This window comes from Empidonax traillii, unplaced genomic scaffold (assembly GCF_003031625.1).
Source record: "Empidonax traillii isolate 1590-97213 ecotype Southwest subspecies unplaced genomic scaffold, ASM303162v1 scaffold178:size2223814, whole genome shotgun sequence".
NCBI classification, from domain to species: Eukaryota; Metazoa; Chordata; class Aves; order Passeriformes; family Tyrannidae; genus Empidonax; species Empidonax traillii.
This window is the reverse complement of record NW_020955371.1, coordinates 1,695,966-1,712,232: the sequence shown is the minus strand read 5'-3', so window position 1 is coordinate 1,712,232 and position 16,267 is coordinate 1,695,966. Positions and strand designations below refer to the sequence as shown.

The following is a 16,267-nucleotide window of genomic DNA, read 5'->3' as shown; positions in this document are numbered from 1 at the left end:
GTATAATTGCATAACAACATGACACAGAGAAGCAAGGTCAACTAAAACCTGCAACTGAAACCTCAATCTCGACACTCTGTAGCATCAGAACTATTTGTGTTATGAACACCGGGAAGCTCATTTGAAAATCCATAACAACATGATGACAAATTGAAGTAAAAATAGTAACAAACTGCCTTTGAGGGTCAACAACTTTTAACCTTATAATAAAACTAAATATGGTTTTTACCCCCTAAGATACTCAGCTGGGTCCATGAACGGTCGATGCCGTACACAATTCCACTGAAACATAACATACAACTTGAAGGCTCATTTAGTAAACAAATTCTGTACATTCAGATCCTAATATCCCAGAAATATTTATGGCCCCTATTAAGGTACAGATCACTGAGATAGATTACAGTTTAATGAGGACACTCTCAGAGGAATATAACAGCAGCTGTACTGAATCAAACCAGAAGCACAATATACTTCATCTGGCCATTGTAGCTCATGGAAGACACACAGAAGAGAGAAAAAAAAAAAAGTTAAAAAAAAGATCAAAAAGCAATGAATAGGGCAAAATTATTTCCTGTAATATTCCCTATTACAATGATATGTGATTCCGTACAGTGGACTATCTTAAGTAATTATTTTTACATCTGTCTTCTGCCAGTACAATGGTAGCGAGTTTCTCCATTCAAGTATGCCACAGGAAAACAAAAAGATTTCCATGTGTTTAGATACACTGCATAAAACTGTTTCAGTGCCTGGAATTTTTTGTGTCATAAGAGGGTGAAGAAGCTCAGTTACAAGTTATTAACAACCATTTCTTCAATCTCTCAATCTTTTTTCACTTTCTTTTTACTACAGTTCACATTTAATTTTACAGAGTTTAGGGGTCAACAGAAAAAAAGATAACCTTTAACCTTCCCCAAGTATTTACTACATTCATGCACTTCAGCAAATTAACATTTTATTTAGACTTTATCTTCATGTGCTCAAGTAGTTAAAATTATTTGCCTTGCCTGTCTTTGTCACCAAGAACTAGACTTTTAAACTGTAACATGAGTTTTGACAATTGTTCCTCCCCATACTTGGCACTGTGAGGCCACACCTCCAGTGCTGTGCCCAGTTCTGGGCCCCTCAGTTCAGGAAGGACATTGAGGTGCTGGAGCAGGTCCAGAGAAGGGCAGAGAAGCTGGTGAAGGGTGTGGAGCACAAGTCCCATGAGGAGCAGCTGAAGGAGCTGGGGATGTTTAGTCTGGAGAAAAGGAGGCTCAGGGGAGACCTTATTGGTCTCTCAAGTGCCTGACAGGAGGGTGTAGCCAAGTGGGGGTCAGGCTCTTCTTCCAGGCAATCAGCGACAGGATATGAGGACACAGTCTCAAGCTGGGCCAAGGGAGGTTTAGGTTGGACATTACGAGGAATTTCATCACAGAAAGGGAGATAAGACATTGGAATGGGCTGCCCAGGGAGGTGGTGGAGTCACCATCCCTGGAGGCGTTTAAGGAAAGACTGGATGTGGCACTCGGTGCCGTGGTCCAGTTGACATGGTCGTGCTGGGTCATTGGCTGGACTTGATGATCTCAGAGGACTTCTCCAACCTAGTTCATTCTGTGATTCTGTGAATTTTTTAACACAAACTCCACAGTAGGAGAAAGCAAAGTGTTCCTTCTGCAAACACTGTCCTAAAATTGAAGCTTTAAATACATTTTCCAATGAGTATTTTGTGGATTAGCCATTTGAGCTGCTTAGAAGAGTGAAGTTCTTGGATCCTGAGTGATGAAAAGGACCTGTTTCAAAAGGTTCTCAAAAATATCCTGAAGCAAGGATCATAATACACTCAATATCCTTGCAGAAACAATAAAAATTAAACCAAAACACACTCCTTTTGCAATTAAAATTAAAAGCAGAACAAAAAAAATCCAAAAAACCCTCAAAGATGATGTAAAAAAAACCTCAGGTGTTTTGGAGATACTTGCAAACTACTTAAATGTACAGTATGCAAGGTCCAAAGCAAATGCTCATACCCCACCACAAACAGCTGACAGTAGAAAGGGCTAAAGGAAGCCAAAATAGTGAAACTGCAGGATAAAAGGGAATTATTAAAAGAATTAATGTACTGAAAACCAAAATTAAAATATAAATAAAATAAAATCCTTCCTTCCTTCCCCTGCCACACTCCCCACAGAGTCTGGCTTCCTAGAGCTGTTCTAATGAATGCTTAGAAATTGTTTTCCTTCTCAACTCTATTTAGGGAATGAAGGGTTTATAGAAAGCTCCTAGCTTTAAACTAATAAATAAATTAAAATTGTAACAAAATTCTTTAACTGGAGATTAAATTCTACAAGGATAAATACTCCAAAGGATGGACTTTTCTCCAGCAGCGAGTTCTTTATAATCTTGCAAAACTGCGATGAAGTTGATTCCCTAAGACACAGTTCAGGGTTGGTATCTGTACATAACTCTGTGCCAAGAACACTCATTACAGAGACACTTTTTCTTCCTGTCACTACTGAAACAATCCCAGTAATGGACCAGCAGAGGATACATAAAATAAAATATTCAAAAACCCCAAACATCAAACAGTAACAATTGATACTGAGGTGCTCTCTGCCTTAAACTCGCATAGTAAATCCTTTGAAAAAGAGCCCTTTCCAAACGAGGTGTCGAGGAGAAGGCTTAAATATGAAACAGGACTTCCTTTGATGATGGTTTTGTCTAAGCCTTAATTCCTGGAAACTACAACAGTCACTCCATAGCTCTTGTTTCCATTTTCTCCCTGGAAGCCGATGCTGCCGGCAGCAGGGACAGGCTGTTGGGCTAAATGGGCTCAGCACTATTATTGTTATTTAAACCACTTCAAGGAACTTATTACAGCCTTTTAGATTGGATTCTACTGCAGCTCTTTACCACTTCCCTAAGTAGGTTGCAATGAGACAGGTCTAGGTAACGGGACATTATTCCTGAAATTTTTGTACAACCCTACTGGCCTTCTACTTCATGAAGATGAGCAGGAGTAAAAAAAAAAAAAAAAATTAAAAAAAAAATATATATATATATATAAAATTACTAGATTTACCCTGCCCTCCTGTGGGAATAATTCTGCCTTAAAGGGCAGAAATGGTCTTGGAAGACTTGGCCTCCCAAGTGTCTCAAAAACAGCTTCTCAAAACCAATTTCTTTGCACTGTGTCCACAGTGGTCAAACAGATAGTTTTCCAGAGGGTTTAGTTCTGAAGAGGTGAGGCTGCTCTCACCGCTGCTGCCAGAATTGGCAAAGAGAAAACTGAAGGAAATGTCTCCATTAGGGCTAACACAACCATCCAGTGAAATAAGCTCTCAAGAGTCAATCCTACTGTATTTTGTCCAGCACCACCAACCCCTGATTGGGATAGCTGTCTTTTTCCTAGAGAAATAAAGTGATTCACTTCAGTAAAGAAACACAAGGAAAGACCCAGCAGCATCTTCTCTTCTCACTCTGGGGCAAATGTAGGGTAGATCTACTCAGAAACCTACATAAAAGGGTCATGATGAAGTGGCAAAGAAACCAAAAGCAATGGAGAACAGTCATTCTGGCATTTTATGATACACACATTTATTTGGTTAGTGGTATAAGCAAAAGTACTTCTGTAGCTATCATATTGTGTTTATAAAAAATTTAAGTAACTAAGAAAAGTAAAAAAAAAAAAAAAAAAAAAAAAAAAAAAAAAAAAAAAAAAAAAAAAAAAAAAAAAAAAAAAAAAAAAGCAAAAATCTTGTATCCTGAATTTTAGACTAAATTTGTTTGGCAAAGTTTTAATATATTAGAAAAAAAATCAAAGATAGTGCTTCATCTTTGGAAAGTATTTTTTTATTAACCAACATGACTTTAATGATGCAGTCACACTGAGCTGATATTCCATTTCCCTCAGATAAATGCTATTTACAGCACACAGTTCCTTCCTCCAATCATACACAATTAGAACTAACTCCATTTGTGAAATGAAGCAATTCTCCTTTCAGGCCAACATAACTGACAAATCAAACAAAGCACATATTATAAAGTTGGACACCACTGCAATACAGTAATAAAATTCACCTGATTTGAAGATCCAAAATGATCTGCCTTTTGTCCACATTTTCAGTGTAGACTTTTACACCATTTATCCGCAGAGGCTGAAACAAAGAAGCAAGGAAAGGTTGGATTCATCTACTGAATTATAGCATATTAAGCTTTTAACTTTGAAATAAAGATGAATATAGAAACATTCATGCCTGAAGTTAAGAATCTACTATAAGCACTGCTAAAAGGTGTGAAGCAAAGCTATCAATTTAGTTCACACTGTTATCTCAAGGGTAAAAATTATCTAGCTGGGATCCACTTAACCACAACTGTTCTGACAATTACCCTGGGTCTAGACTACCAAATCTGAAGATTTAAAAAATGTTTAATATCAAGCTTTCCCTATTCCCTCAATAAACATCTAATTTCTCTGTACAAGTGTTATGTCTAAGACTCCCAAAACATTCTTTTCTGTGCAACTAATAAGTAGCTAAATTTAATTCACAAAAATGTAGTTGCTGTAAGTGGAATTTAGTGAGAATGAATAGAAAAGAATCTGTAATTCCCACAAGAAGTTGTGTCAGCCACTTTGTGCTCTCTCTCTATATCATGTGTTCCCACTCTCCATTCCTCATATAGAAGCAACACATATAAATCAAACATTCCCAAGCCTTGAACATTGATCAAACTCTAGGCAGGAGAGGATGACCAGCGACCTCACTTGTGAGTTCTTCCTTTCTGGAAAAATCGTCATATTTCTATTTACACCTTCTTAGTAATTTAAGTAAAACCAAACTCTCAGTACTGCCAGGTTCCCACTGTGTTGGGGCTGTGCAGCTCACAGGATGCAACTCAGTGAAGGCTGCAATATAAAGTAAGAAGGGCTGTTTGTCATGCCCGATATAACTGTCCAGCTGCAGAAGGATACGGAGGTGTGGGAGCTAATTTAAACACTAGTATGACTTCAAAGGAATGTTACAATCTCTGATACAAGTGATATCTAGGGCAGGACAGAGGCACTGTGAAAAAGAATCTACAATTGAAAAAGAATAATAAAAGACCCCAACACACAAAAGGTGCAGTAAAGTATAATGGACTGCAATATATGTGAAACAGAGCCATGAAGAGAGAAAAACAATTCCCCTCTATCACACCTGAAACTTCACTTCAGGTTTCTTAACATTTGAGAGTGTGGGGGGGAAATATTTCTGTGTAGATTTGAACACGTTACATGAAAATGGTATGTACAACAGGGTCCCTCAGAAAAACTTCCCCAGACACTGACCTGATGACCAATGTCAATCTTGGTAAAGCTGAAGGTGCTGAGGTGGTTGTTTGCTCCTCTCACTGCTGGTTCTATGGTCTCTCTGAAGAGTTTCTCTATGAATTGGCAAATAAAAGGCCACATCTGTTTTACAGTCTAAGGAGAGAAAAAAAAAAAAAACTACATGGAACACAATTTCACCCATAAGGAAAAAGGAAAAAGTATTCTTTATGTAAGAAATTTTGTATACATTTTAAACATAGGAGGTTTTGATAGATTTCATTACAGACATCAAAACTCGTTCCTTTTTACATGCAGGAAACCTTTAGGAATTCTCAATTTGTGTATTTTATACATTTGCACAAATCTGAAGCACAGGAAGAGGAGGAAAACAACACTATGAATTTTCTTCTTTTATTCCACAAACCAATATGCATTCAGCACTGATGCTGGATGTTAAGCAGAAGGATAAAGAGGGTTAAGTTTATTTGCATGTAAAAAGGAATAGGAAATGCATTAAGCACAGCCCTTAACTACATCCATAAAGTCTATACATTTAAAACCCTGACATATCTGAAAAGTCTGTATTGCTTATTTTTTTCTTACTATTTTTGAATTGATTCTTGTTCTTCTATGCACTTTGAATGAAGGGCAATTTAAAAAAACCCAAGCTACATAGATCTATATCTCAGATTATCACACACACACACAAAACAAAACTGCAAATTTCATTTATTTTTAGATTGTAGGTTAGGAACCTACAGTAACTGGAAAGTATCCCAGACAAGTAGAAAATTAAAGACTGTGTTTACAGCTGCTATGACTTCCACACAATTATAGCTGTCATTACTGTAATGCTACTTAAAATCATTTACAAAACTCACAATTTCAAGAGCATGAAAATAGATTTAATCTCTCCTGTGACTAACTAGATCAGCAACCAGAAACTTCAAGCATATAAAAAGCACATAAAGTTAAAACTACTCTGTTCTCTGATTATTGCCTCACTTTTTATTTTAATCTCAGATTTCCCTCCTGCCTCTTCCCATTTGGAAGCAATGCTAATGTCTAACCCCTTACCTTGTTGAGCCATTCTGCCCTCTCTGTGTCTGGAAAATGGACCTAAAAAACCAAACACAAACACACAAAAAAATTAATACAAATATAAACCACTTTTTAGTTAACAGTGTCCAGACATTTAGAATACAATAAAGCTCAGGCATCTCCCCAAGCAATGGAAACAGTAAACAACATATTAAGCAGTTAACATTCTTGCATATTAGAATTAAAGCAGATTAAAATATGAACTCATTTCTTAACTACATAAATATATGCTTGGACTTGTATCTAACAGTAGCATCTGGAACAAAGTATTGCTGTAACACCATAAACAAACTAAAAAAAAAAGAAAAGGAAAAAATGCAAAAGCAAGTCGAGCTGGTACAGCTTGTGTCAACCAAATTTAACGCATCCTTTTCAGGGGCTTTTAACATGACACACACGAGTGACAGAATCGTCTACTTCCTTCCATTCATGCCACATCTTCTGCAATATCAATAAATCATGGCTAGAAATATTTCATCAGTGAAGCTGAAGTTCAGGAATATGGATTTAAGTTCCAAAGATGTTCAAAAGATGTTTTTAGTGATTTTTTTTTTTGTCTTAAACAACTGCAGAAAGCAGTAAGAGACAGTAGTGTGACAGGATATACACAGGACAGAAAGTACCCATCTCAACAGAAAAACATCAGTTAAATGATGGAAGAACTGATGCAGTTTTCCAGACACAGAAGGAGAGCACAGCAGTAGCTTTAAATTTCACACATACAAAAAAAAAAAACAAAAAACTAAAACCTGAAATTCAGTAGTAAAAACCATTCCTTTAGAAACAGCTTCTAGAATGAGATGCAGATCACACTCCTCAAGCACAAAGGGCCTTTGAACACACTAAAAACCCATGACCTACATATAGTGACTTTGGTGAAGCGATGTCCCTACTTAACTGAATTGCCAAGTCCTAATCTCTTCGTAGCATAACAGATTGTACCACTGGCTTTAACAGCAGTTATTTTTATTATGCATATCCCAAATGTGAACACTCAGTAAAATACCTCCTGTTTAAACTGTATTTTCAACACGACGAATTTGAAAGCAAGCTCCACTAATGACTTCTTTTTTCAGTTTTTATTCAATTCTTGCATTAACAGTCAGCACTAACATACTCTTCATATATTCAATTTACCATCAAAGCAGTACTTAATTTCATCTAAGCCTCCATGTTTTTAGCTATGCTGGAGGATTGACCCCTGCAGTATTATCAATATTGTCAGTTATTCCTCTAGTCTGTTTTTTTTCCCAGTATTCCCTAGTTCATAACAAAGTCCTATGTTTTTACAGATTTTTAAAGAATTACAAATTATGTTGTCTTCCACTGTCAAGAGAGGCTCTAGGTATCTTTTCAAATTACATTTTTCAAGTATATCACATATCCACCAAAACCATTAAAAGTGATGCAAAAACATCCAATGATCTGCTTCACTGTAACAAAAACCAGTATGATTTATTTTACTTAGTAAGTTCAAAGAATAGAAATATTAATAACAGATGAAGCAGTTTGGGAACAATGTTATTATATTTTATTTATTTAGAATAATTTCCTAGAAAATTACAGTGGGTAGAATGTCAGAACTCTGTATTTAGAGGGTCTTGTGGACTTTTTTTTGCTTTTTTTAAAACAAAACAATTTTTTTGCATTTGCAACATAAGCAGGTAGTGTATGTACATGAACTTACAGCTAAACAGAGCTTACACCTCAGTTTTTGTCTTGCAGGGTTCTCAAGTTGCTTCCAGTGGTCAAAAAGTTAAAGAAACAAGAAGAACCAACACTGTTAACTCCCATGCTAATAGGTAGCATTTTGATCTTCTGAAATGTTTGCCTTCTGAATCTGCAGACAGAAGATGTGCCAGTTCTCAGTAATGACTTATCACTTATGCATGATGTTGGACCAATATGAATATTTCATTCTGATTTGCTTAGGAGGGTGAGCAGTGATGTTCACAGGGTGGGAACTGAAGAGCTGTTCTACACAGAGAACCAAGAATTATGTAATACAAGAAGAAATGTCAGCAACCTGTTACACACTTAGACCCACACACAAGTCTCTGTGCCTGGATGGGAATCATCCACGGGTACTGAGGTAGCTGGTGGAAATGCTCACAGAGCCAGCTCCCATCATTTACCAGCTGTCCTGGCTAACTGGGGAGGTCCCAGATGACTGGAAATGAGCAAATGTAACCACCATCTATAAGAAGGGCCAGAATAATGATCCAGGAAATTACAGGCCTTTCACTCTGACCCTGATGCCAGGGAAGGTCACGGAGCTGATCTCCTCCTGTGACAGCGTGACCTGCTTAGTGGATGAGAGAAAGGCTGTGGATGTGCCTACCCAGACTTTAGTAAAGCCTTTGCCACCATTTCCCGCAGCATTCTCCTGGAGAAACTCGCTGCTTGTGGTCAGATTTTTGGTCAGATTTTACCTTTGCTAGGTAAAACCTGGCTGGATAGCCAGGCCCAGAGAGAGGCAGTGAATGGAATTACATCCAGCTGGTGACCAGTCACAAGTGTGTTCCCCAGGGCTCAGTCCTGTTTAATGTCTTTATCAGAGATCGAGGTGAGGGGAATGAGGGCACTGTCAGTCAGTTTGCAGATGACACCAAGTTGGGTGGGAGTGTTAATCTGCTGGAGGGTGGGATGGCCCTACAGAGGGATCTGGACAGGCTGGATAGATGGCCTGAGGCCAGGGGGATGAGGTTCAACAAGGCCAAGTGCTCTGTCCTGCACTTGGGTCACAACAATCCCCTGCAGTGCTACAGACTGGGGGAAGAGCAGCTGGAACCCAGCCCTGTGGAAAAGGACCTGGGGGTGCTGGTCAACAGCACTGAATGTGAGCCAGAGTGTGCCCAGGGTGGCCAGGAAGGCCAGTGGCATCCCAGCCTGTGTATCAGGAACAGTGTGGCCAGCAGGACCAGGGCAGTGATTGTCCCCCCTGTACTCTGCCCTGGTGAGGCTGCAACTCAAATCTTGTGTTCAGTTTTGAGTCCCTCACTTCAAGAAGGACATTGAGGGGCTGGAGTGTGTCCAGAGAAGGGCAGCAAAGCTGGGGAAGGGTCTGGAGCACAAATATTAGGAGGAGCAGCCAAGGGAGCTGGGATTGTTTAGCCTGGAGGAGACTCAGCAGAGACCACATCGCTCTCTACAACTACCTGAGAGGAGGCTGTAGCCAGGTGGGGGTTGGTCTCTCCTCACAAGTAAAAAGTGACAGGATGAGAGGAAATGGTCTCAAGTTGAACCAGGAGAGGTTTAGATTGGATACTAGGAAATGTTTTTTCATGGAAAGGGTTATCAAGCATTGAAACAGGCTGCCCAGGGAAGTGGTAGAGTCACCATGCCAGGAGGTACTGAAAAAAAATGTGCAGCTGTGGGACTTAGGAACATGGTTTAGAGGTGGAGCTGGCAGTACTAGATTAATAATCACACTTGATCTTCTTGGAGTTCTTTTCCAACTTAAATGATTCTGTGATTCTACAGCCACTGTAATGAACAGCAACAAAAATAAAAGAAACAACAAACTAAACACACAGATGAGGAAAGGAAAAAGAAATTCATGAAAATACCAAAAGCAAACCTGCCTGCTGTGAGTAATGCAAGATATAACAGTTGTCATGTTCACAATTCATTTTTAGTCTTCTGTACAAGTATCCAGTTGACATTCAAGAGAAGAGACACACTAGACTGAGAGAGGCTTCCCATTCTAAATATAACTTCAGCCCCGATGAAATTCACTTTCCTCCACAGGGTGATCCAACTCCCCATATTCAGATTATAAACTCCCCAAGGCACAGGCCACGTTCCCTGTGCCGTGCACACAGCTGACATCCAGGACATCTGTCTGGAATGGGAAAAAGAGGTTGCATCTCTCTCTTGCACCTATCAAGCACCCTTCAGTTCAGAATTATGCAGAAACACCTGAAATAGGTTGGGAAACAAGCAGGAGGCGACAGATACTAATATCTAGCCATATATGCTAATTTATTAATTTTGAATTTTATCTACTGTACAGTCTTTATTAACCTTGCTTAACACGACATGGTTCTTAATTTTTCCACAGATTTAATAATTACTTGCCCACTATTGTGCCATACCTATCATGTTCCTACTGTTATGTGACTTGGTACTGAGCCAACTCCCTAATTATATAAGCCTCGTTTGCTTCTGCAGTTCAGTGTGACAATAGGCAACAAATAATATAGTGCATTATATCTTCCATTCCTGTTTTTCATCCCTTTTTCACCCTTGCTTTTCTGCTCACTCAACTTTTAAAATAATTCAGTTTTATTCAGTGTCTACTCTGACACTCAAAACAGAGAGCAGAGAATACAACTTTCCATCTTCAAGACTCTGGAAATCTTCCAGCCAACCTTGAATCAGAAGTTGAGCTTTATTTAATCTGTAGATGCTCTAAAACCAATTTGTCTGAAAACAAAGAATAAATATTTATTAATCTCCCAATTCCATACATTTTTAGCCTGCTACATGAGATCAAAATATTAGTGGCAAAATTCTATTTCGCTTTAAAAGTTTCTGATATCAAACACTATCTTATTCATAGACAACAGGAGAAAGCCTGAGGGATGGAAGTTGGTCCTCTGGATCAGTCAGGAGTGACACAAGAGCATCGAGGTAACTACACAAATATTTTATTGCCAGAAGCAATAATCAGGCTAACTGATGTGCAAAATCTGTTAATTCTTGTATAAAATCTATTGACAAGCATGACAGAAAGAGACAGAAGTCTAGATTTCAGCAAAGGCAGTTAAAGACTGAAAATATTTTCCACTTGGCTTCTGTTATGAAATTGCTCATGCAGATTTGGCAAGTGCTGTCCCATTTCAACCACCTGGTACAGTAATTTATTATTCAAAGCAAAATGTGACAAGAGAGAACTGTTGCAGGAAATACCCTAATGACCATGTTCAACACCAAAGGCATCATACTATTACATGTTCCGGAATGTTTTATTATTAAACATTATCTTGGAAGCGCTCAAAAGACGCACATTAAAAATACACGTTTGGGCTTTCTCACCCAACTGCTTGTGCTCAGTTCTAAACAACTCTCACGTTTACTTCCTATTTCTGACATGTTCATATCCTACACTGTCAAAGACTTGATCCAGAACACAAAATTTTCGGTAATGATCAATAAAATACCAGAAAAAGCCCAAGGAATGCAGTTCCTTGCTATGTCCTGGAAGATAATAAAACAAAACAGGGGCAAAAGAAAACCACTAACAATAACCATAATAAAAGCAGAAACATTTCTTACCCACAGTTATTTTATTTTTCACACTCTGTACCTACTCTTCATTATTGGCTACATTGACTCAGATTTCTGCCCAGACTATCAACTGCAACTTTGTAAGGAAACAAGGCTAGACACAAAATACTACTGGTAGCGACCAGAGCATTCCATAAAATGAAAACTTATTTTGCTACAAACCAACCACTTTCTCTGGAATTGGATATTACAGCTATGTAAGAAAAGGAAGCAATAACAGCAGATTACATTTAAAGAAAATAACAAATAAAGAAACCCAAACAAAACTCCCACACCACTGTATACCAAGTTTTTTCCCCTTCTCCCCCGCAAAGGATTAAAAGTAAGAATTCCAACACTCTCAGGCCCATGGTGTAATTCTCGGGGTGTCCTGTGTAGAGCCAAGAGTTGGACTCTATGATCCAAATGGGTCCCTTCCAACTCAGTATATTCTACATGAAAAAAATGTGTTCTAATAGCCATGTTTAACAGATAATTATCTGGGTCAGCGTTATGTCTCATTCCTTCCATGTGCACTTACTATTCCAGATGTAAATCTTAAAGAAACTATACCAATAACTTTTGGATAAATGATAAGGTCACACAATATAACCAAGTTCCTTGACAGAGTTACAATGCAGCTAAGTACTCCTGGAGGGTTTTCCAGCTATTTCACAAATATCTCTCATATTAGATATCAATCCCTTCTGCTTATTTTGGAGAGTTAAATTACATACAAAAATCCTCCCCTCTATGAAAAGCATATTTGTCTAGATTAAAAGTAAAAATATCAAAGGGTATCACAATAAATTTTCATAATCTCTTCATGCATCATCAGTGGATGGGGAAAGTATCCCACAGAAGGAAATTCAGGAGAGAAGCCCAACAGAGGTGCTCTAAACCCCCTTCTGAATGCACAGCATAAGCAATTATTTAACTATTGAGCCTAAAACCAGGTGTTATGGCAAAGGAACAACAGACACTAAAATTAAATTATCCTGTGAATTATAGCTGACACCTTAATTTGTCTAAATTCACTGCACATGTAATTCAAAAAGGCCACAGAAATTTTGTAAAAGAATTAGGAAGGATCCCAGCATGGGTAGAATAAATAGCATCATATAGTGATATTCAAGCTCAATTTAACAGCTACTCACTCCAGTGTTTTCCAGCTGGTAAAGCAGGCTGGCCTAAGAACATTTTACCTAAAACAGAGCTGAGCTGGGCTAATGGTTCAATCCCATGAATTCCAGCCAGCAATCCCCTCTCTCTGAAAAAACAAGGAGCAGCAGTAGGTGAACTATTTGTTCCTTTCCACAGAGGAATCGATGCAGTCTTCTGCTACTTAACACAACCTGAAGAGGCTTACCTAGAAACACACACTGGGGGATGGCTGCTCCTTCCTGACAGGAGGTAAAGAAGGGAGGGCTGGAAGGGAAAACAGAGCAGCCAGGCTGTCTCCTGTCACTTCAATAATTCACCTCCAGGGTAATCCTAGTAATTTTCCTAACATTTGCCAATGCCAGAAATACTCCAGCTCTCATCTTCTGAATTACAAGGAAAATCTCAAAAAATATTTACTGTTGTAGAACTGCAGGATTCAGTATTCTTGAAAGAGAAAGGTAAATGCTAATAATGAGGGTTCCTCAAAAAATCCTACAGTTAACCACAGGCCCTTACTCCTAAATTAACAAACAACTGCTGTTTCCATTACTTCTGGTAACCTGACTCTGTTTCTGTTTAGCATGCCTTGGGATGCATTTTTTGTGTTTGCAGTTTTAAATATATTAAAATGACTAGCCTTTGCACAGCAAAATTCATGATCAGCATTGCAAAAGCTGCATGTTTTCAGTATGGGGATTAAGCAACAACTCTTGAAGCAGTTTCCCTGAGAATCACTACAGGTGATCTGCACACAAACACACAAAGATACAGCAATGAAGGAGGTGGGGAAGGGCCCCAGAGTTTTTGCCATGGCTCTCTGATCATTTTAAACCCTCAAAACATATTGGAAAAAGTGGAAAGTGGAATGGAAGAAACAGCTGTAACACCAAGCAAGGTTAAGGACTGTACTTATTTATAAACTGGAACATAAGCCATTTAAGTGCTTGGACAACACATTGGAAAACAAAATAATCCTTTACAAAAAAAAAGTAATTATGTGCCCTTCGAGTCAGATTTGCACCTATAAGACAGAGTGGCACTAGAAACACATACTTGGTATCTCACCAAATGTTCCCAAAACACTGCACAGCACAAATACTGCCATCTCACGTGAGCTACCTCTATCAGTTCAGCGAGTCCCGTGAGGTGCCACAACAAATTACAGATGGCTTTCAGAACAAGTTCTCCAGTGTGATCGCTCCCATATTCCTCACTGCCTCAGAGTCACTGTGAGCACCAAGGTGAAAAGTAATTTCTTCACCAACATAGCAATTAAACACAAAACAAGCTGGTGCTTGTAGAAACTCTGGAACAAACGGCTTTTCAACCCCTCCAGGGTTCAATGCTAACACAGGAAAGCTACTACAATTAAATTAATACACCTCAAGTAATAAAACTGAGATTCTTTATATGGTATTGAAAGTTTTATTTCCTTGCAGCCTTCTGTTACCTCTGTTTTTCTCCACTGCTTCTTACAGATCTATGAGAAAGGCCTAACATACTGAGCAGTTCACAGGACACTTCAGCATCCGGGTATGTCCTGAAGGACATATTTCCTAACATACATTCATAGATACCATACCTGGGAGACAAGGAAAATTACTAGCAGCACACAGGCTGTGTCTTTTAAAGTCAGGCTAAACTAGCCCAAAACAGGCCTTTCTAAAATGCTGCCAATTGGCAGCAGCACCGTAAGAAGAGCCACCATTACCCACACACACCATTTGAATCTCAGTAAAGCCCAAACTACACAGACAGATCCCACATCCAGCCTTTTTTCTGCTGTGCTAGAATTAAAGCATAAAATAACTTCAAAATATTTAATGCATTTTTACATTTTACCAATGACTACAAACATACCTATATTTCTCATTTAAATAACACAAAGATGCTACTTTGCTTAGGTTGTTTTAAAAAATATATTATATACTAAATACATACATAGGACTGTAATTGAGAAAGTTATCTCTCTGTTTTCCTTCTCATTAGAGAATTCACAGGGATGGCATTTACAAAATTAACAATCCTCCAATTTTTGCTATCAGCCAAAAAAAAAACTGGTCAGTTTAAAGTTTTGACAGCTGAGGATTCAGAATCCATCCCTCTGCAGCCCTGCACCACCACCAATATATTCTCACCTGGACAGTCCCCCAATTTCTATGGAAAATAATGTCTTTGGCAATGCAAAATAATGCTGTATTTGCAAAAGAAAGACTCTATCTAAAAGAGGCTCCACAGCTCTGATATGAAACAGCAGCACAGAAGCAAGTCCTGCAATTAAGAACTGAAGGATGCTGAGCCATTTCAAGCACAGCAGATTTATTTTTCCATACATATCTTTCACTTCAACATCTATTAAATATGCTTCACTCAGAGTGGCAGCGAGGCTTGTAAGAACTGCATTACTTTCCAACAGTTTAACTCACCAGTACAAAAAACTGGATAAAATTTGCCTAAGTGCTGCTATTTTTGCAGAGATGGAACAGGCACGCCACAATACAAAGTCACCCAGAAACCTCCTACTTAGCAGCAGCTTTCCATAACAAAATCCTCCAGGATAGGCAGCTGCTCTGGAAGAGTGACAGAACAGTAGGCTGCTAGGAAGGGAACTGGGAAATCCTACTTCTAGCCTGACACTCAGCCTCTGCAGCCCCAACCTGAGGAAAAGGGTTCAGCCTAGAAATTAAAAACTGATCATCATTAACTTCCAGAAACATCCTGGCTTAATCACCTGAAGAACATGAAACAAAAAACTCTTGCTTTACCACTAGAAGTTACACAATTTCCTTCCCAACACCTGGAATTACACTGGCATAGGTTTCTGTTGTATCTGGATGCAGAATCTACCCTAAGCACAGCACAATATGTGTGCCAGAGGGAGGGACCACGTAGGTTTTCTTTGCTCAGCTGTTACCTCCTTCTAAACAGAAAACCGGAAGCCTTCAGTCCTCTACTAGATGTTCATCTTCTAGAGCAGCCTAATTTTAGAATAATCTTCAAGTACTAGTATAATAATACTATATATCATAACCTGGGCTTCAATATAGAGATGAGGTCAGCTCTGTAACCAAGCTACTTTATTTTCACTGCAGTTTAGTATCTTGTAATTTTTCCTGGATTGCTGTGTTCACATTTATTTTCTACTTTCCAGCTCTAAAAGGACTTTAAGTTTTCAGGGCTCAGTTTGGACTGCAACAGGATATTAATAATAATAATAATAATAATGTAGAAGGTATAAGGGGGCATTAGAATTGCAGGAACATTTTAATGGCTTCTATTTCTGCGGGATCAACACCCAGAACCCCTGACAAAAGATTGATATCCTGACATTTATTTTTCACACTTTCACAAAGCTGTTGAGCACTTCTTAGAATGAGGCAACTATAAAAACTTAGGTTTAACATTCTGATTGCTTACTATCCACATTATAAGTGTTTT

The 16,267-nt window shown here is 38.5% G+C and overlaps 1 protein-coding gene across 2 annotated transcripts in view; it reads right to left on the bottom strand.

The window, feature by feature from the left end:
* Positions 1-16,267, bottom strand: part of ESYT2 (extended synaptotagmin 2) — a 77,514-nt gene that overhangs the window by 42,032 nt on the left and 19,215 nt on the right. For both annotated transcript variants that reach the window (XM_027886124.1, XM_027886125.1), the window contains exons 2-4: positions 6,371-6,412; positions 5,312-5,446; positions 4,063-4,139 (exon numbers count right to left, since the gene is read on the bottom strand). In XM_027886124.1, the coding sequence (XP_027741925.1) occupies positions 4,063-4,139; positions 5,312-5,446; positions 6,371-6,412 (254 nt within the window). The remainder of the gene's footprint in view (positions 1-4,062; positions 4,140-5,311; positions 5,447-6,370; positions 6,413-16,267) is intronic.